This window comes from Rhopalosiphum maidis, chromosome 4, assembly GCF_003676215.2.
Source record: "Rhopalosiphum maidis isolate BTI-1 chromosome 4, ASM367621v3, whole genome shotgun sequence".
Classification (NCBI taxonomy): Eukaryota; Metazoa; Arthropoda; class Insecta; order Hemiptera; family Aphididae; genus Rhopalosiphum; species Rhopalosiphum maidis.
Window position 1 is genome coordinate 7,886,165 of NC_040880.1, and position 24,635 is coordinate 7,910,799.

General features: G+C 23.5%; 1 protein-coding gene across 2 annotated transcripts in view; it reads right to left on the reverse strand.

Moving 5' to 3' along the window:
- Window positions 1-272: 272 nt before the first annotated feature.
- LOC113548622 overlaps window positions 273-24,635 on the reverse strand; it is a 112,389-nt gene continuing 88,026 nt past the window's right edge. For both annotated transcript variants that reach the window (XM_026949592.1, XM_026949593.1), the window contains 2 exons: window positions 9,788-9,986; window positions 273-639 (listed from right to left, as the gene is read on the reverse strand). In XM_026949592.1, the coding sequence (XP_026805393.1) occupies window positions 545-639; window positions 9,788-9,986 (294 nt within the window). In that variant the 3' untranslated portion in view covers window positions 273-544. The remainder of the gene's footprint in view (window positions 640-9,787; window positions 9,987-24,635) is intronic.

Consider the following 24,635-nt stretch of genomic DNA (forward strand, 5'->3'; position numbering starts at 1 on the left):
ATATTAAATATATTTTCAAAGTTCAACAGTGAAGTTTTAAACTATTTTAATTTTTTTTTTATTTTCAAACTGATTTTAAATAGCAAAATGTGATATTGCTATTAAAATAGTTATATAATCTATGTAATATATTTATATTTATGTATATTAATCATAAGTATGTACAAAAACTTTTTTCAATTACATATTTCATACGTATCTACAAAATTCGTTTAATAATATGCATCGCTTTGTTGTATTTGTAAATAATCATTTTATTTGTTAACACTTAATCTAATCTAAAAATTTCAAAAGATAAAAAAAATAATCATAATTATAATAATAATTAACACACAATCGAATTTATTTTATTTTTGAAAAAAAAAATATATATTCACGCTGGTCGTATCGTTTTCCTAATTATGTCCTTTAGTAATGTTTTGTCATCACTTCCATATTACTCAATGAGTTAATTTTTTTTTACAATTTAAACTTTTATTTACATGCAAAAGTGTGAAGTACAAGAATCTTAACATATATTTATAATTATGTTTTCACATTTCGACTATCTGAACATGTTCCATAACAAGACTGAAGCAGCGATCATCGTTGAACAGTTGATAGAAGACGTAACATGACATCCAAAACTCGGGGACGTAACTGAAATGAAAAAAATAATTAAGCAATCAATTGCGAATTATGATAACGAATGGGTCTAAATTAAAGAAAATGTATACGTAATGTAACAAACTTTTAATAGTTTTTTTATAATAAAAGTAGTGTAGTTTTATATTTAATCATTCAAAATGTTTTGTTGTCTTTAAAAATAGGAATGTAGTGTCAGCTTAGACTTTAAATTTTTATTTAAGAACTATAAGGACAATTTTATTTTAAAATGTGATGTAGAAAATTATATTATTTAATGAATAATCAGTATCTTTGTAAGGATTTTGAAAATTTGAAAATTTAATGTTAAATTAATTAATAAAGTGGTAAAATATTTTTCTTTGTACACATCAACTCTTGTTGAGAAATTATTATCATTCAAATAATATATATGTATTATATTTAGTAGGATTCAGATGAATAAACAAATAATGAAAAAAGGGGGAAATTATTTACTGTGCAGTAAGTGTTGAGAATACCTTGTAAATAATGTGATATTACTTCCCTATCTATTTAAATACATTTAAAATTACTGTAAGGAATTAATTATTTACCATTCATATATTTATAATTTGTTCATCATAAATTCTCAATAAAATATTCTGCTTTGTTGTATGAAAGAAATACTGTAGGTATTTTATTATTAGAAAAAAGGTAAAAACTTAAATAAAAAACAAAAATAATTTTAGAAACTACAATATTTTTTAGATAATTATTTATTATTATGTATTACAGTTAAAGGAATCACCAAGTTAAAACTTTTATGTGATACTTATTTCTTAATATTTTTAGATTAAACATTATAAATATAAATATTATTTTACATCCCTCACAACCCTTACATTTACACGCAGGTTGTTGGTGTATTTTTATTATAAACGTGGAAACAAATATAAATCATGGGTCTTGACATTAAAAAAAAAACGATTCTGAACAATAAGCTAAGATAAAATCACGCTTGCTCGGATGCTTTATAATATTTTTCGTAGATTATTTGTAGGTACGTATATTGTCCTTACCTAGTTTTATCTCTTACATAAAGAAAAACTACAACGAAAATAAATTAAATTACTTTTTAAAGTACAAACTAGATTCGATTTCAAATTGATATATATATATATATATATATATATATTAAATACTATATTAAACTCTGTATGTGATGCGTTTCCATCGCCTGGTAATCCAAAAAGAAACAAAAATTAAATAAAAGAATTTCAAGTTGAATTCAAAAAAATAACCATAAATTGCAAATGTTGTTTATTTTTGTATGGCAATAATACTACAATATATTTTAATTTGTTTTAAGTTGAATAAAAATTATCGTGTATACAAACATAATACATTAAATGTAACTGTAACAATAATAATTTGAAGATAAAAAACATCTGAGTGATTTTAACTGAGTTCCACTCATATTCGTTTTTTGAACGTAATAACCTACCATTGCTAAAAAATATATAGTTATTATTCACTACTTTATTTTGCTTCGATATGCTCAAAGATATACGGTTGCTTAACTTCCTGTGTTTAAGACAATTTATTTATTTTAAATAATTTATGCTATAAAAACTTATTTGTTTTATTGTATTGAAGTTGAACTATATAAAAATAATTTATAAACATTAACCTAAATTATTAATATATCATTAATAAACATTTATATTGAATAATATATTTACATAAAATGAATATAATAGAAGATAATTTATTTTTTGATCGTATTTAACAAAGTTCAAATAATGCAAATTGTACAATATTATTATTGACCAAATCACTATTTTACTAAATATTTTTAAATCTTTCATTAATTCTATGACATTTAAGGTCATATCATTGATTATAAATACTAGCACGTCTTAGGCATTAAATAAATGTGATGTATTATAAAGTTTGACCTCGTATACTTTAACAATGACAATAGCCGGATGAGCATACTCAAAAACAAATTCATTGATTTTTTTTTATATTACATAGTTCAAATTATTCAAATTGTTTAATATTGTAATTATATTATATATAATAAGAATTTTGTAAGTTTACAACCACTAAATCAAATTTAGGTATATTTAAATTTAAATTTTATCATTTTGAAATTAATAAATAAACATTTAAAGATTTTTTCCGTGAACTTAGAACAATTTTAATTATAAGTATTATATTGTCAAGCCAATACCTAATTAGTTTAAGTGAATATATTAAAATTGATTTCAAAATTCAGATGGATTAATTGTTTGTATAATTTGTTATATTATTAGAAGGAAATTTATATTATATGTATAAAGTTTTAAGTGATATTCATTTACAATAATAAATCACAATCATATTTTGCATTAAAAACTTTATAAGCTTTTCAAAAAAAAAAACGTCTACTTGCGATTTTTTTTTAATATGATTAGAATATAAATCAAATTATGATGTCCAACAAACATGAACAATTTTAATTCTAAAAATTGTTTAATTTATAGCACATACATTATATAAATTATAGTTCTTCACAGAGAGCTTATAAATGAATACTTTTTTTTTAATAGTTTATGCCACAAAAGTTATAATAAGATAAAGATATAAATCTTAAAACTGAGTTTTTAGCATATACTTATTTTTATTGTTTTTATAATTATAGTGACATTCTAAAAAATAATTGTTTTATGTTCATATTTTATACTTAATATGTATTAATTTTTAATTATTTTATAAATCGCAAAGAATTCAATATCTACGTAATTTATTAATTAAGATACAAGAAAAATTTTAAATAATTAATTTTTTAAATGAAGATAATTAATTAAAAAGATAATTAATTTAAAATAGTGAAAACCACATATATTATAATTTGAATATTTTATCAAAAATTAAATAAACATGTACAATTTACGATGTAATAATTAACACATATTATACACAAATAAAAAAAATCAACGTATAATACAAGATAGACAGAAGGAATACAATAGATTACTCTTGGGTGGACGTCTTACGCTATGCTAAGTATAAGGAATAATCTACGAAGATGAATGAAGATATAATTTTTAGGTGTTTACTAGACTCAATGTCTAGTCAGTAGATAAAGTTATTGAATATTTGTGGAGCAATTTAAAAACTCATGACATTATCAACGATAAACAAAAAAATAAAATAATATATGTGGTTTCTTAAAAGTTTAAAATTAGTTCTTAGTTAGTTACTCTACCTTCATTATAATCTATATTTTCATTAAATAATCAAGTTTTATAGATTATACGTTATAAATGGGGTGAAAAATAACATGCATGCGTGAATAGCGGAGGAAGAAGATTTTAGGTTTTACAGTTGTCTTATTTTAATTTTATTTTTTATGGCACTTTTTAGATGAGTGAGAGTTTATACTATTGTTTGTGATGATTTTTAATGCTATTATATTCATTATTTTGAGAAACGATTTAACACATACTGTAGTGTTTTTCTTACACTTCAATGGTAAGATACACTTTAAACCTATAAACAGCAGATAAATTCCCTCGGGGTTTTTTTTTTTTAATAATTTATGACATAATTAATAATATTTTGACTTTTAAGTGATGCTAAAAATACACTTATTTAAATGATTAAAAATCGTTAAATATATTGCAAACAACACTCAAATAATAACGAAATCTACATATTAACAATGTAGAATAATCAAAAATAAATAACCGTGACAAATAGTACCATAATATTATCCTCCAAATAAAAAACATCTGTTATTGCTCAAAATAGAAATGAAAAACAATATTGTAGAATAAGTTATTCAGTTATTGTCTTGATATCGTGCTATGCCTAACATTATAATACACCTTTGTATGTAATATGTATATAAAGTACTCAACTCGCTAATGCACAACTTTTAGCAGAATAATATTTATTGTTCCGTTGTATTAACATCTGTTACTCATTCTCATTCAATACAATTTGTTTACAATCATTTTTTCAAAACATTAGTAGACCACCATTGATTTATTATTAACTATTGTTTTTTCCAAGTTTTTATATACATATTTTATAAGTTTGATATGTCGATAAAAAAAAATACGATAAAAATCAATAATGTTGAATTTTATGATCAATCGATAAATTTATTTGATAAAAGTAAAAGCGAAATATAAATTGATTTGAATCTAAATTATTTGAATTTTAAAAATTCTATATCATTTATTAATTAATCTATATTATCTATAATATTAGGATAACATTTAATTTTTTATCATACATTTTAAATTTACTTTAATTCGTAACTTATTCTCAGATCCAGCTTATTATCTTTACTAACTTTTATAGCATTATCTATTGAAATGTTTAACAAAGTTTTATAAAAGCTACTTTATAATTAATACAACATATATAGCATTATGTTAGTGTGGGAATTTAATAAATATAATTTTCTAGGTATTTAATATGGGTTATTATTAAATGACTAATATTAATATTTAATAATATTATGTACACAAAGTCGATAGAAATTAATTCGATTAGATACTAAGGCTTATTTCTAAAACAATTACTTAATTTAATTAAAACATTTTATAAATATGACACATTCAACATTAAATAATTTTTAAAACTAATAATTATGTCAAAACTAAATGTATATATACTTACCTAAGTGTAAATCATTTTTGGATTTTGATTTAAGTAAGAACAATAATTAAGTTATTTTTATTCGTGGTAAGATCAAGAACTAAAACTATCGATATAATTTCCCCAAAAATATAGTATTCGGGTACCCATTTCATTAGGTATAATGATGGTCCATAAATTCGGTGTAATGAATACTTCTCACTCAGGAAATAAGTTTGTTACCTGAGAAATGGTCTAATTAAGTATAGTGGTTTATTGTGAGTGTCCACTGGCAACACCTAGTATGAGTTTTGAAATATGGAACCAAAATAAACTTCTTATAAATTAATTAGTGCAAGCTTTTTAAAGGAATATTTGGGAAAATTAGCTTTTATAAAAAGCATTTTTGATAAAAATATAAGATTTTTCACTTTTTTTCTGATCAATTTCGCGTAATAAACTTATAGTAAATACCTAGGTTGCGCTTTATTCAATCATAATTTTTTAATCATATATAAAAAAAAATAAAAAAAATAGTGAACCGTAAATATTTACCTACTACCATGACACACAAAAATACATCTATGATTCATAATTTTCTGTGCAGGGTAGAAAATTCCTAGTTACTTAGCGATGTAATTTGTTTTTTGTTTATAAATTTATCGTAGAGTTTAATTAAGGACAGAAAAGAAACGGAAACTTAGACCATTAAACGGATATTTATATCAGAATCTGGTGTGAGGAATATTATGTCAGTTAATTCAATGATATAGATACTGCCCTTAAACATTCGTGTCACATTAAAATTAGGACAGGTAAATATGATAGAGGAAGTTTATATAGTCGAAATCGTACTATTAATATACCCTACCAATACATGACGATTCATTTTTACCGATAGTTAAAGAAGTATTATAGAGACGAATGATAGTTATTGTGATATACAAATTAGTTTCCGATAAAAAGTCGAGGGCATAATTCTTTTAATATTCCTTAGGTTTTGTTGGAATACACGAATTGTAGTAGAATAAATTGCGTGAAAATAATGAGTGGTGGACTCAAGAAAATTGACAGAATCTGCAGCAATTGTATGTATCTCCCTCCGAGACATGATTTGAACGTGCGAATGTTGCAATATTAAATGTAGTGCAAGTGGAAGGGAGTGGTTGAAAAACAATTTCTTAAATGGGATTAACTCATTGGAATGAGCACCCCTTGGCTCTTGCCGATGAAGACTGAAACAATCAATGATACGCATATTGATTTGATATTATTGTATACAGAAGTGTAGTGAACACGGAAGTTTGATATTGCTAATATTGGGAAACATAAAGTACATATTATGTAACTGTTCAAAAACCGTAATTTTCTTTTACTTAATTTTATATTGTTTCGTTATGACTCATGGCCGTTAACGATGACCTGTCTAGACAAGAAACGTGTAGTAACATCAAATGTTTTAATATCCAATTAGTTAAACAGCCAAAATGTCGTTACTGTATGTATCTTCTCACACAAAAAAAAATGTATTTATACATGAAGTTATTAGACAAATAATTAAATTTGACGAGAGAGAGAAAAAAGACATGTTTCACAGAATGAAGAAGACTCCCAGTGGAGGAAATCCAAACTTATTATTTAGCATTGATAATAAACAACTATTTTACAACATTAAATTCATATATATATATATAGACGAAATTGGACAATGTACGAATGTCCCAAATGTATGAAAATCATATACGTTTCATCGTATTTGTTTTTAACTTCATATTTGGCCATTTTTTTTTTTTAATCAGTTATCAAAGCTACAATATACTATGATAATTTAATCAATTGCATGTAAACCCATTCTTATAATGAATTAAAATATATGATGACATTTTTAATTGAATTTTAGGCATATCCTCAGGAGAGAATTATATTATTATTAATTAAATAATACATATTTTAATTAATTTAATGTAATCTGCAAGGCCAAATGCCTCTAAGTAATTCATTAATATTTGAACTACTAACTGTTGAATACAATATTATAATATTGCAAGTAATGGTTGTATAGAATAAAAGTGCAAGTATAAATTCTGTAACATTGAATTTGTAGGAAATGAATTCATAAATAATTATTTTAACGTCATTAATTATTATAAACAAATATCAGTACAATATTATTATATGTATGTGGTATTTATGTATGTTAATTATGCATATTATGTACATAATATATAACATTCGACGAAATCGATCTGCTTTATATTATAGGTGTGAGTGTACCTTGTCATTGAGTAGGTTACTGTAATAGATGTGTTCAATTTGTTCTTTGATAAATCATTGAATTCGAAAAACAATTTTGAGCTGTCAGTCAGACTAAATTTATGAGAATATTGTATTATTTGTGTTACTGATATGACTAATTGTATTATTCTACAAATAATATAGTAAGTTTGTTAAAAAATAAATTGTATGTATTATAATATAGTGATGATTAAAATAGTATTTTATATTATATAACCAACTGTTTTTAACTTTAGTCAATATCAACTTACTACGCGCGAATAGTATTAATAAGTTAGTGATACAAATAGCTTAAAGTTATAATCTAAACAATTTAAAAACAACATCACTGTGAAAGTAAATAATAAAATATAATAATATACGCGATGGCAAGAAGTTTCATGTTTTTACAAATAATAATTTTTCAATTATAACAAAACAACTAAACTGAGTGTTTTTCATTTATATATCTATAATTTATTGACAATTTAAGTTAAAATGTCAATAAAGATAATTGTGTTGATATTTGTATTTTGGTGATTTTTAGATTTCTGTTAGAAAATTTAACGAGAAACCTTGCATTACATTTTCATGCTTTGTAGCTATAACAAAATAATATGTCATTAGTTATTTTAACAAATTTTGTCATTTTGTACTTAAAACGCACTAAAAAAAAAAAGTAGATAATCGTTCTGCTGTAGATATAAATGTACCTCATCATTGACTTAGTGTTTTAAATATGTATATCGGTATATGTATTAAATTTAAAATATATGATTGTATACAGAAAACGGTTCTGAGTGTTGACGGTCGGTCAGCATTATTATAAATATTTATAATGTGTCTTTTATGATATATTTTTATAAAGCGATTAAAGTAATTTATTTTCTGAAAAAAATATCGCATTTGAATATACCATATGTACCATTTGTAAAATATAATGATGTATAAGTTAAAATTTTCAAATATTCTTCGGATTTTGACCAAATTTTAACTCAAAGTATCTAGTAAAAATTGTGTAAACACATTTTTTAATTACAACATTAATTTATTAGTTATGAGAAATATTTTATTAAATTAACAATCCTTAGGCATCAAATACCATATACATTATAAAATTATTTTCAACTTTTTGTAATTTTATGAAAATTTGAACTTCAAATACCTATAAATAAAAAAATATAGTGCAGAATATGTATTTTTATTAGTTTTAGGTTAGGTAATAATAAAATAAATTTTGAGAAACCTAGTGTTATTTTTTTTTAATTTAGGTATATGGATATTCGAAAGTTTATGAATTTTTTTTTTTTATTTATTTACTTATTTGATATTTAAAATCTGTGTTTGACATCACAATAAGTAAATTGGATAATTTATGTACATGTTTGACTTGAATAATATGAAGAGGGAGACCAACCAGTGATGGAATCCAACGTGAATTTATTTTAGATTAACAAATCGCTGCAATATTTTCTTTTTAGCCTATGGATGGTATTTATGGGTTGAGTAGATAAGATTTGCGATACTAACGGGTTAGTATGGAAAGGTAGTTTGGAATAGAAGGATCTGTAATGTTTGGTGGCTAATTGGTCAATTGACTCGATTTTTAGGTCATATGAATTTTTAAATACAAAACAATTTACAAATTGTTGACGATTTTTTTTAACAATTGAATTTCAAACCTTTATAAAAAAAATATTGTAGCATACAATCTTAAATATTTTAAATATTTTTTTTAGCCGTAAATGAAGAAATTATGAAGAACTTAATATTATATTTTAAGTATTTTGACTAAACAAAAAATTTGTTATTGACATTTATATAAAAAAAAAAAAAAAATTAAAAAAATAGAAAATGTTGAACTTCTTTATATAGGTCAAAAATAGTTAATATTTTGAACATATGTATTATTTCCTTTTATACAAATTGCTAATACAAACTTTTAGTGAACATTTTAAGTATTATACTAAAAAAATACACATCATGTAAAATCAATACATTCATTTCTTTGTAATTTTTTTTGATAAGATTATTTTTAAAATTAATGAGAATTGTTTGACCCTTAAAAAATACCTACTAGACAACATTTGATAACAAAGGTTACCCTTAGTTTTTAAGATTGATGTATTTTGTTTTTTATATAAAATGTACACAGACAAAAACACTACATACTAAAACCATTACATTCATCGCTCGGTCAGAACTTAAAAACTAACATTTAATATTATATTTTCTAAGTTTCTAATAACTAGTACAATAACATCACTTATACAATTTAAAATAACATACAAACCTTTTTCGGGCACTGGCTCTGTTGATTTTATCGGTAACCTAAGTTCCGAAGATTGGTTGTACAATGAATTTATTAGAGCAGTGCACTTTAGTAAAAGCTTACGGCCGTCTTTGAAATGTCTTTGATCTAATTTGAGAGTTACTGTTAACCTGCTCAATTGTGAGGTATTTTTATACTTCAATGTTTCTGGACTACCAATCTGAAATAATTTAAAAACGATTACTTTGTAACAATAGTCAATAATATGGTTATAACTTTTATAATTCGTATGCATTTTTAACTAAAAAATAATTTACAAATGTTACTGATTTCTACGATTTTTCTCAATATACTTCAAATATATTTATTCGTTATATATTTTGATCATTGTAAATCCCTATTAGAATAAACTTTTATGGAACTCGTGTGATAAAAATCAGTTATAATAATAAGTACCTACTTATTTTATATCTATTACCTACATATTTTATAAGTAACCATTAAAAAATAATTTTGATCTCAGTTGTTTAAATTTCAAATAAAACATTATAAAAGATAAGAAATATATTATAAGAAGAAAATTTAATATATAAATAAAAGTTTTTTTTACAGACATTTTAATTTAAAGCTGTTTTGTTTTTATACTTCATAAAATATAATCAGAAGAGCCGAGAAAAAATAAATATAAATATTATTCATCATTAGATCATTCTTATGATGATTTATATTTTATAAATGTGCATATTAGCTTAATTCATTGAATTAAGCAGGAGCCAAACACCGGATAATATTATAATATATAATAAATAAAAAGATTCCTTATAAGAAAATAATAAATGTACATAAATACATATTTTATTATGAATTTGATTTCGTCGATTATATATTATTATAGTCAAAATGTAATAATAAACTGTAAAAAAATATTTAATGCTAATTTCTTTAGATTTTTGAATTGAAAACGATGTTTATATTTTGGACATTTTTCATTTTTCATTGATAGTTTTTTCGTAATATTGTATAACAAAATCCATAAATCAGTTAATGACTAAAACAACATATTTTCGTGAAACGTATTGCTGTAAGCTAATAAAAAAAGTTAAAATAATAAATAAGTCAATAGAAGAATTTAAAAAAATATAAATCGCAGACGATTTGGTAATCTCTTTAACTGTACGGAAATGTCTTGGCAATATAAATTTAGTTAATTTTTTTTCACATAATATATGATATTTAAATAATTTAACAATTATATATTTTAAGAATAACGGCTGTTTAAAAATATGTATTTACAATAATGTGGGGAAGTATTGTGCAATGGTCACGTCATGACTGGCCATATGGTGAGCAGTTATCAGTTCGAATCTCGACACAGTGCGAAAATCCCCCACGCAACAAAACAAAATAATCATAAAACATTGACAAAGATTGATAAAGTCGTTTAAAATTAATAAAAAATGAACAAAAAAAATTAAAATTAAAAAAGCGTTAGTTGGAATTCTTAAAATTGATTATTACCATTATAATATAATATAGTGTGTATACTCGTATATTATGTGAATTAGCTTGGTTAAGTTTGCTGACTGTCCTTAATAATTTATTGTACGGAATAATGACATGTATTTACCATAATCTAATATCGTTAAACTGATATAGCTGTGTGAATATATCATTTACGCAGGCCTGGATAAAGTCGGCGAGCTACCGAGAAAATCTCAGTGGGCCGGTTATGAGTGTTTGATAACGATTAATTAGTACTAAAATTAGTAGAAAATATAATTGAATCAAATTATTTAGCTGTATAGCTGTATATAGTTGTAGCTTTAACTGTGATCAAACGTTGCAAATCCTAATACTCGATAGGCTGACTCCATGTCTATCCGACACTGCAGCTACGTTTAAATTGTTGATTTTATTAATTATATATAGTCTACATTATTAAATTTCAAGGAGAGATATATTTAAAAAATACAACAAAATCGAATTTAAGATTTTTTACGTTATTAGTATTATGCTAATACCATAATATGATATTTTTACTTTTAAATTAAGATATATTACCGTATTGGTATTTTATGTATGACGTTAATTGGTAAGTTAATTGTATAATATATTAGGCAATTAATGTACTCTAACGTTAAAATGACTGCATCCGAAGAGTCAAAAATAAAACTTTATTGTATGGCATGAGTTGTTTGAGATAGCTACTCTATAATTATTAAGTCCTGTAAGATTTAAATTTTAATTGGTAAATAATTATTGACTTCTTTTAATACTATTGAAGCTTTAAAAAAAAATTCCTTCCTATTGTCACAATCAAAGAACTTATGATTATCTGTATAAAAAAAAAAAATATAACAAGTATTGGTAGTTAAATTATTATTATTATTATAATTTTTTTTTATATTAATTTGGAAAAAAAATGATTAATTGCGTTGTGTAAAAATGTATATCATGTAATTGCTTGAGTATAATGTTTATAATGTAAATATTTTTTTGATTTCTTTTCATACAAACATAGGCACATACCTATGTTAATATTATTCAGTGCACAATTATTATTATTGCCTTAAGAAAAAAAATTAATTTTTCCTGAGTCTGGAATTATTAGTATATTTTTTTGTTCATTTCATGGCTCGATTAGTACCTATACTGTTTTATCTTGGTCCAGATATTTTTATATAATATGTAAATTGTATATTGTATACCTATATCTAACACATTTGTATTGACCACATTTTATTTTGTTAATAAAATGTTATCAGTAGATCACTCGTCGCGTATGGTTTTTGTTTCTCGATCATTTTTCGCATAAAACCACAATCGAGAATAATACAACTAAACGGTATATTTAAAATTATTAATCAACTATTATTTATTTTTATGATTGTTATTAGTTTATTACAATTTTATCTTCCATTTTAGCTAGAGAAAAATATTGACAACATTTGTTTTTCTGTACACTGAAAAACACCGCTAGAATTTAGTTATTTATTTACAATTTTTATTTCCATAAACTACACTTTAAGTTATAACTGCATTTGTATGTATACACATACTATGTGTGGTAATAATAAACACTAAAAAGCATATTTAGCTGTTACTTTGCACCGTTAAAATTTTCTGTTTGAAATGCAGAACAGTGTAATATGTTATATAACATTTAAGGAACCAGACGAGACAATTTAATAAAGATATACTGAATGCCTGAATGTAATACTCTTATTTAAATGAACTACATGACAATTTAACCACTCGAGAAGTTAGACAGATCCTGGTTTTTTTAATGAGTACCGAGTAAGTTCATACTTTTAATAAAAACTTTTTTTTCTATTGTGATTAGGTATATCGTTGTATTATTAATTATTATTACATTATGAATTGTCAAACAAACATAGACATTAGCCATTTAATAATCGTTAAAACATGATGTATTGAAAAACTAGCTGTATATACGTGTACAACCCATCAAAAAAAAAAAAAAAAAAAAAAATGAAAAACATACATAAAATATGGCGCTATATTGTATGTATTTCAGTTTTAGTGCACTTCATTTCATGATCGAATCCGGACTTCGTGTACCTTGTTTTGTGGACTAATACTACTAAGATGAACAATCTGCCTGTCTAAAATTGGAGAAAAAGCACACGATATTTAACGTTGTTCATGCTATATTCTTAAGTTTTCTGATCTCTGTAAAAACAATTTCTGAAATTTTCGTTAAAATCGATCGAGTAGTTTTTAAGTATATAAGCTACAAAACATACGGATAGTAACCAATGGCAACACTATATTATATAAACAAAGAAATATTAGATTTTCGTTAGCAAAAATAAAATTTACGCGTGAGCTACCTTATGGAAACCTATAGAGGTTGAAGTTATAAATAGTAAATACTACCCGAGTCTCAAAGAATATGTATGCAAAATGTTACGTCAATTGGTTCAGTTATTTCCAAGTATATTAGTCCTATTCGAATGTGTATATTAATTTATATAAGTATATATGTATTATGTTTATATAGCATAAAAAAAATTAAAATATAGTACTATTGAAATATTTAATAGTATTTACTTACTGTATGCTTATTTGCGTTAAAATATTAAGCTATCAATGAAATTACATTAATTAATGAAGTAAAACATCATACTTAGGTATATTAAAAAGATTTTACAAAACACATCTTTGCATATTTGAATTTAATTATTTTTCGGAGCCATCGATCATTTATCTAATAATAGTTAAAATGTATAAATATATATTTTTTTTTATAATAATTTAATTGTATACATTTTTAAGTAAAAAAAATAGAAGTAAAAATATCAAATCTATGCTCTGAAAGTAGTTAATATAGTATAATTTATAATTGTATTACAAAGGTTTGTATTTAAAAAAAATAAGCTATCTAATATTATAAAGTTAAATTTGTTTTCAGTACTAAATATTTTATGAAAAAAATATCATTTTACAGCACTTTTAAGTCTGAATCTAGCGGGTAAATAAATGCAAAACGCCATCATGCTCATAAAAATTTATAGGTATGTCTGTAGAAAAAGTCATAGTATATATTTTCGATGTGTATTATTGACCTAAAATATATATCAAAATAATTGACTAAATAATATTAGTTTTTATTATCAATTATGTTCGCAGTCAATTTTATTTTATTTATTTACATGGAACATTGCATTTAAAATTCAAATTTTTAAATAAAAACAAAACAGTGATAAATATTTTTTTTTTGCCTGTGTCCATCGTTCAGATTTTATTTAGATTATGAATATAAAAAAAAAAAAAAATTGATTACACATTTTTTGAATAACGTGACTTTCTAAATAACTATAGGATTTGAAATTTTCCATTTAAGGTTTTATGACTGTGTTAATAGTTATAACGCTGCATCTGGTATAGTTTATTTAGACTGGGTAATATGCTTACCATTTCCCTTTCCTCTATTCCTTAATTTCACTCATTTCTATTTTACACAAGATAAATACAACAACCGGTGCTAATCAAAAGCCGAAAATAGGATGCGAAGGTGGAGAATGAAGGCAGTGTATCTTCTATATAATTAAGTCATTAGTGAATAACCCAGGCGCAAAAATGAAATATGAACCGGGTGTGCTTTTGTCAGCTGCGTATTATTATAGCCGTAGGAAGGAGACGATACCTACTGTACTAAACCCTTATGCATAGGGTGGAAATCAAAGTGATTTAAACGGATTTGACAATTTAACGGAATACAATATTAAAACGTAGTATAATACAGTGGACAATGCACTATACTGTGGTCAACATGTGCAGGATCAATTATTGTGCTTTGTTCACTGAGTGTATACTCGTGATAAACTGCTACCATTTCGTCGAAATAGTGATATATTTAGGTACGCTTAACGATGTTGATTTAATGACAAAAAAAAGTTAATAACTTAAGAAAATACAGGGTTTACGGGCTCATTCTACCTGCAATACCAAACAGAATCAACTAATGAGAATTAATATTTAAAAAAGCAAAATATTATTATACGATTTAAAAAATATATATTTTTTATATCAAATAATGAATCATTTAAACACAAATCGTATTGTAACGATATCTATTTTTTTGGTGGTTCTAAGTTCTAACATTATAAGTTTCATGAATATGATTCAATAAATAAGCGAAATGTGGATTTTTTTAATTTGAATGCTATGCAAAAATATGTTATAATTGCATAATTCTTAATGTGTGGTAAATAGAATAAATTATTTATTATTTATTTTTATTTTATAAATGTTTGAAAATCTTTATTGATTGAACCACATCATCAAAAGTATTAAGTTAAATGTATAGAACAAGTAATATTATTAAATTGAGTACGCGTACAATTTTACGTTAAATGTGTAACATATTGAAGTTTACATTTACATTGTACCTCAATATAGTTGAATGTATTACACGTAGCTGTAACCGTAGTTAAATAAAATCGTACAGAGATGTTTTCGTAATTCATCATCCATCAGTAAAGTAATAATGTAATCAAAATTAGAAAACAAAATGTAATAAAGTTTTTTTTCTTTGTGTCTAAATAAATAAAATATTGCCTATAAGTTTTTAGATTACGTATTAAAAACTATTTTAACAAAATATTGTGATTGGAATTTATGGAAATGCGTGAGACTAATCATTATTAATTTCAATGAAAATCTATTTTTAAGTCAAATAATTTATTCTTAGATTCAATATTTTCCAAATATTTCTTGAAATTCTACTTATTTTACTGACTATTTATCAATACTACTCTATTTTTAATAGAGGAACACAATTCTCGGACAAAAACGTAAATTAATTCAGTTGAAAAATTAAAAAATAATTTATATTATTATTAACAAAGGGAATCGTGAAATTATTTCCATTACTCATTAGTTATTACACATAATTGTATATGATTTAATATTAGTTATAACAACGTTGATACATATACTGTATTAGTTGAATTTGATAAATTTTAAATTATATATAACAAGTAATTTATAATAATAATATTAATAGTAAATTAGGTGTACCATAAATAGAGTTTTTTTTTTATCAAATACACAACACTTTTATATGAAGTCGGATATGCAGTGTAATAAGTATACTAAAGAATATTCATAGTTATCTACAAACACGCTTTTGGAAAAAAATATTTATTTATTAAAAGTCATAGTGTACATTTGTACATAATTTAATAAAATTATTGTGTTTTAATCACAATTGTTTTTTTTTTTACTACGAAAGAGTACAATGACCAGTTTTTATTAGTATTTCATTATTTTAAATAATAATTAACTCACAGTTGTTTTCGTGTACCTATATAGTAAATTTATAGAGTACCTATACTTTTTTAATGAAATATAATATATTTACGCAAATACCAAATTGATATTTTGATAAAATCATTATTTATATTGTTATTTGTTGAAACATGACATTATTTTAAAATATGCGATTTTAGTCATTTAATAATCAACTTTTTTTTAATGTGATTCGTATTCCCTATAGCTAAATCAACACATATGAAGCGGATAGGGAAACAATTATTGAAAATTGCTGATTTATATTCACTAATGATTTTAATGTGCCTATAGTAATTAAACACATTGTATCAATTTGTTTTTATTGCTACACATCGTATCAGTTTGTTTTTATAGTTAGTAAATTAAAGTCTAATATTTTATAATTTAACAACTTAACCATATAAAACAAAAAAAACTACTAAACTTGAGCAAAAAAAAAAAAAAGAGTAAATAATGGAAAGCAAAAACTTCTTTTAAACTCTTTAAATTATTTGAATATAAAAAAGGGAGATTATATATAACGATATATATTTTAAGATAATTTCTTTTTACACTGTTTGACGATGTTATCAAATGTTATACATATAGTTTGTAATGACTTATCTTCAACTGATAAATTGTCAACATTTATAACGGCATTATGAACTTTAACGTTTAAGGTAATTGAAAAATATATAATATTCATAGTTTTTAAATTTTAAACTGTAGTAAGAAAACAATTGATCATAAAATAAGCCATAATATCATTTCGTGTCTGTCTACAATGAACAATTTTTCTTTATGAACTAAATATCTAGTATTCTCCGAAAGTCACGTAAATGATGTACATAATTGTCTGTATCTATTGAAATTAAAAAGAATAAAAGTGTCATTAAAAAGTTATTTTTTCTGAATACTACCCAGAGAGTCTTCAATTCAATAACTGCAGATCTACGGAAATAAGTGACGTTTTCGCTTAAAGTTTTTTTATGATTTCAATTGTAATATTATTTTAATTCTAAATAAAATAATTTTAAACTATTTATTACATTATTAACTGTTTAAAATATGTATACATTATTACTACAGTAGTACTTATACATCACTTCTCATAGAAATAATCAAACAGATTAGGTAGATGAGAAATAAATGGCAAACGTGTCTATATTTTAATATCACAGTACGATTATCCTGTATTTTGGATTGAACTGTCGGTGTCTACACCATACAGCTAGCGTCTACAGTGTTATGTGGCCGTCTCATTATGTTTTTCTGTACTCGAGACCCGTGTCATTGAAGTACTCGTGTTTATACAGTATGACACTAACGAGACCAGTTAAGTGGTCACTTGAAAAATCATGCATCAAGTATAAATATAAGAAGTTGCAGATTTCGGAAAAAAAAAGAATAAAACGAACCTTTGCATACTGCAGATTTTGTAATTAGTAAATAATGTATACCGATAGTAAAAAGAACCCTCGGGCATTCGAACAAAAACATTTCCCCTAGTGGAAAAATAATAATAATATTAAAAGAATATATAGGTAACACATAAGTTAATGTCATGATTCTATATATCTACACGTTAAAATATTGTGTAAAAAAAAAATGTCAATGACTAGAACGTGATGATCCAACCATTTTAAATCTAAGGGTATATAGGGTATAGACGAGAGCGTTTTGAAAAAATATATATCCGTTAGGTCAAGTACGGCCCCGAACTACCATATTATATTGTCCGTTAATACTCTTAATGATCGTGATTGTCTAATATCTACTTCGTGAACAGAATTAAACTTATGATCCTGAACTCTAGAGTATTTTATTCAACGAGTAAAATGTCGATCAAGTGAAAATTAATTTAGTATTTCGTTATTAGATATTTAGCGTCGTTGGTTTTTAAACATATGTCTGTTTATTTAATAATAATAAAATGATTTACATTTAAAAAAAAAAACTTTGTATTAGAAACAATAAAGGAAATTACAAAATTCATTTTTAGAGAAGTTATTATTGTAAATCTAGGTTATTATTATGATAAATAATTTTTTATTTTATGCGTGTTTAGAAATATTTAGTATAAGATTTACAATATACATAATATTATCATATTCATCAGTCGAAGCAATTTACTCTCTGAGTATTAAAAATTAATTTACGAAGGAAAGTTTTTAAGCATAGTTTACTTTTAATTATAAAAATTATCATAAATAACTCAAAATAGCATTATATTTTACACACATTTATTGGACATGGCTTATTGTACCATATAGTTTTTATGAAAATATTTAAATATATCTAATAGTACGTAATTGGTTACTGCAGAGACAAGACTTTAATTTTGTGCACAGATTTTATCAATATATATATTAGTACTACAGTATAGTATCACATTAATATTATGATGCTTCTATCTAGTGTTGTATATTATATTATATGTTTCAAAATGTTCTGACACAATTCAATATTAACTATATTATGATTAAAAAACATTCACCTACGGGAAATAAGATCGTTTAAATTCACTATCAAAATTACTCTACATCAAAATGGTTAAATAAAAATATACATATTATTACACGTAAATCAATAATCTAGTTAGAGAAATCAAAGCCATAACTCCTCATTAAAATAAAAAAATAGATAAACATTTGAGTATGACTCTCAGTTATTGTTGCCAGTCCCCAATGCCAATATCAAATTTATATCGTCTAGAAAAAAAAAATAAAAAGCCAATAATCCACCAAACCTTGATATATTTCTTTACACCAAATTGCTGTACTCCTATTGAAATATCACTTATTAATAAAGAACATATCGAATCTAATAACTAACTACATAACACGGAAAACAGAAAGTAACAATGAAAAATGTCCACCATTATTCGTAATAAATACAAGTTACGTCAGACTTAGGTACCGCAGAAATTTCAACTGTACAACACAACGCCTCGAGTGCAATAGATAAAAACGATAAAACTGAAATCAATGTAGAAACAATCGATGATATCGGAAATATTTATAAGAAAAAAGTGCGGATACTTCACGAACAAACTTAAAAGTGAAAGTGAAAAAGACATTTCAACCATCATAATTATGATGTGCCAACGTCAATCACCAAATTTGAAATCTATGAAGAACTGAAAAACATAAATTATCCAATTAAGTCATTTACCCTATTAACTACTTATAACTTGATATAACTTGCTAAAACGGAAAACTATAATTATATTTTCAACTTAAAATGTTATTAAACAGTAAAATTACTACTAAATTTAATTAACATTAAAATTATCATAATAGCCAACTTGAATGCAATTAATGGTATTGTATCCAAGATGAACACCGTAAACTTTAATAAAAAATAAATCCTAGACAAATTCAATAAAAGTTCTACAAAAATGTTTTGATGAATTACACTTGTGATTCCAAAACCAATAAATCCTTTTTCAATAGCTCTAAATAAAAAATAAAATGGCTTTGTGAAATATACCTAGACAAAAAATAAACTTACATTAAACAAAAAAAAAACTTATCTGTGATGAAATCCCAATATTCCTAAAATCATATCTCGAACTTGCATAATATGAAATGTTTTCTACAATACTGGCAACTTGTCGTGTGGGCAATAAATAGATCAATTTAAGCTGCCACATTTGAGACTTGAGACAAAAATTAAAAATTATTAACTCATCGAAATATATTTCTGTAAATAGCAATAAAAACCTCTTGGTTCATTCGAAATTAACAGCTTTCCGATGGAATAAGTAAAACTAAGGGAGCTTCATGTTTAAAAATTGGTGAATAAATATCCAAAGTACAAACTTAGACTAGTATTTCGCCAACATTAAGACATCATCTACAATGATTAGCTTCAAAACTAACAATATATAAATATTTTTTTATATATTTTTGTTATAATTTTATTGTAACATTATAAAAATATTAAATATGTAGATAAAAAATTTTCACATGGTTTTATAATTGACATTTTCTAAATTCCATAAAGTTTATTGGTATATTAATATATTTATACTAAAAATACACACATATACCTACTTCGTTATTTTTTATCGCTTTCATAAATTTTTACAATATCACTTGATAATTGATAAAAATCGATCTTTTAATTTTAAGATTCAATATATTTTCAGTTTAATTTGTATATAAAATGACTAAAATCAAATTGATTTTGATTAAATAATGTTATGTACTTATTTCAACGTTTTTATTTCTTAATGATTATTGAATACTATTTTGTTATTGAATAATTTGTTGGTAGTCATGAACATCGCGGATTGATTAATTGTTAGGCAAAGCTTCAAAGTAAAGTTTTAAGAATGCATAGCAATTAAATAATTATGGGATTCAATTTGGTGTTCTTATAATAAATTTAAAAACGTCTTTTTTTTTCGATTAAAACGTAGTATATTAACAGTAATTTTCATTAGGTAGTAGATATTTTTAACTTGACTCCAATTTATCTTTTTAGAGATCATTTGGAAACGTTTTAATAAAAAGTTAGATAGGATTTAGAGTTAAAAACATATTATCAAGGGGAAAAAGTAAAATTGGCATATGATGTTGTTGTAGTAAACTATTAAATATGGACTGCTAACAACACAGGAGATTAAAATGTAGATTGTAATCACGGCTCTCATAATATTTTCAAGTTTTTCCATACAAAACTACACAGTTTAACACAACCAAAATATATAGTACATTAATTATTAGATTATTATAATGATAGTAGAAATCACAGTCCAAAAATATAAAACAATGTATTAGTGTATTAACGTCACATATAATTTTAAAATAATAATAAATATATTTTACTTACAAATATATATTAAAAAATTACGATAATTAAGATTTTTTTAACAAATAAATAAATTGGTATTTACGTATTTAAAATTGCTTTTGCATTTAAATAAAATTAAAAAGAAAAAAAATCTTACTCAGCTTGGAACGGTTTAAATATGTATTAATTACCATGAATTTAAAAAATCAATAATAAACTACGAATTCTTTTATCAATATTTATTACTTAGTCGAGTTTCTGAGCAGAGTATATACCTAAATACAATGTTTATAGGATTTTATTTAAAAAATTAACTATTGACATGATTAATTTTAAAACGTATTAAAATATTTAATATAGAATTACTAGGTATTGAACAATACTGAAGTTTTAAAATCTAAGTCTTAATACATCAAAAACTTATATCATTAAAATACACATCTATATTCATCTCATATAAGAACTGATGGTTGCAATATTAATGATGCAATTAAAATGCAGAAAATACCGAATACACCAAACATACATTGAAATTTTGTAAGATTTTTGAGCAAAAAATAAATATTCTTTGTATAAAATGTTATCGAATTAAACATTTTAAACTTATCATAGGTATTAAAAATGATGACAAACTAAATGTTCTATCCAAAATATTAATGCGTCAATAACTTGGAGTACTTATTTGTTTTACAAAAATGTGTGCAATATTAAACTACTATAGACAATGGCAAATATAATACACAAATAAAATCAATAAAATTTGTCAGAATGAGATAAACGAAAAAAAGGCCTATCAACTCAAACATAAAAAATAACGCATTTTATATTTAAAAGATTATTTATTGAATATTTAGAATAAGTGCTAATCCTACACTTAATTATATCTTAATATTTTATGACTAAAGAATAATTTTCATAGTTTAATAGGAACCCAAGTAATAATTATACATAATATATTAGTAGAACATAATATATAATCCAATTCGAGAAGAAATCAAAACCACATAATTGCCAGATCAATTATTTTAAGAACTTCTAAGACCTTAAATTCTCATAGTTAAGTAACAAAATATGACCTAATAATTATTCCAAAACAAAAGGAACTCTACAAATTTTTTCATTGAGAGAAAAATATAGATAATAAGTTTTTTTTGTGACGTTGATGCATTAGATAAATTCACAAAAACTAAAATAACTGTAATGGATGTGTCGAATTTGAATTCAATAATAAATCATTGTACACAAAAATCTTTCTGAGTAGAGACAGACAAGACCGTCGAATGTTAACCAATATTTCCAATGATATTTTATTAAATATTTATATTATAAATATTTGTTGTACTGTAAACTGCACTAATTAAGGATAGTAACAAACTCTAAATATTAAAAAAAAATAATTATGTATACCTTATCGTAATAATAATATACCAATAATGACATAAGTTTCAAGTCCCAAAGAACAATTTTTTTTAATTATGTAACAATAAATTCAATTATTATTCTTGTTTAATATCCAATTTCATCAAAATGCCAATAAGAATGTTTTTGAAAAGAAAAAAATTATGAAGATCCTTGTCAAGCATAAGTAATTACATTTGAAAATTATATACACTCTTTAAGTTTTAACAATAAAATAATTTGAGGATATTTTTGATTTTGAAGAATTTTTAGGTACTATAAGAAAAATTTACGAGGGACCTTGTAATGCGTTTTTTAATAATTTATTTACATATTAGACATTTTAACATAATTATAAAAAGAAGTTGGAAACTCCATATTATGTCTACAAAAAAAAGCAAAGAGTTGTAATAAATCATATAATATTTAAAAAATTATAAATATTTTATGTAATAATTAAGTTAACTACTTTTTTTTAACTACCTTCCGTAGTTAAATCGTTTTTGATTTACAACAAAAACACAAAACCAATTCATTTTGTTTAACTAAATTTGTTTTTGAGTAACTATTTTTCGTTTTACTTGATTATTTTTAAAATAACTGAATATCCATACTATATAAGCTTTTTCATCCTTCAAAAAGAAGGAAAAACTTTTGTATTATATGTTCCTCTTTATGTCAAAGATTGAAGTACTTTTACCGCTTAAAAATAGAATGGAAGATAAACACAAATAAAAACAGGCGCTTTCATTATAAAACTAATAAATTTATCGCTTTTTCAAAAATTTTTAATTTTTTTAATAATTTTTTTACTCTTAATTTAAAAGATGAATATTATGGCCTTGAAAAATTACTTTCAAAATAAACAAGCAAAAATGTGGTTTTTAAAAGTGTAGAAAATTACTAATGATTATTAGTAGGTTCCTAGATCTTTCTGTTCTAAGGATAATAATAATATATAATGTCTATTGAAATATATACATGATTAAAATAAATACCTTACATAATTAAATTTTAGTAAAGTTTGAATGGTAAATTGTTGTAGCTTTTGACCAAATACGTATAATGGTATGCAGAAAGTTAGAATCTCGTAAGAGAACTTAAAAGCAGGTGTTCAAAATAATGTACACAACATTGCATTTTAAAATTAACATAATAATATGAATAGTTCCTATATTAAGCATTTAGTTTATACCAATATTTGACAAAATGATTATAGTTAAAAGATAATAATCACATTGTAATATAGTAAAACATTATGTTGAATTATTATGTGTCGTTTTTAAAGTGTTTACAAAATAAATATATTTTTTTTTTTATTAAACACATTTCTTATTATTACAATGTAGATAGATACATAAAATATAAATTATGCAGGCATATATTATCCATGTACCATATGAGAAATATACAACTTAAAGAATAGTACACTTTAAACAATATTAAAAGTGATAAAAATGCCTTTTCTCATATTGACGATAACGTTATATCATACTTAGTAAATAATTAATAGTAAAATTGTGGTCTAATGGAGCTAATTAATCAGGGTATTATAAATACTGAAAGTCCTATAAGTAGAGCTCAGAATACAGAGATTTCAAAGGTTTCTGCAAAAAAATAAATAAATAAGAAATTGTTGTATTTTATCATTGAGCGCAAAGAATTTATTGGGAATATTTAAATGGCTCTATACTTAAGTTATTATTATAAACTAAATATTTGTTCCAGTAAAGTGCTATATAAAACTTATTAACATCTGTCTATGTAGAATAGTGTTCTTGAAAAATAAAATAAAAATAAATCATCAACAAACTAAGATAAGACTATGAAAAAAAAAAATGTATAAAATAAAGAATACGTTTTTTGGAATAGA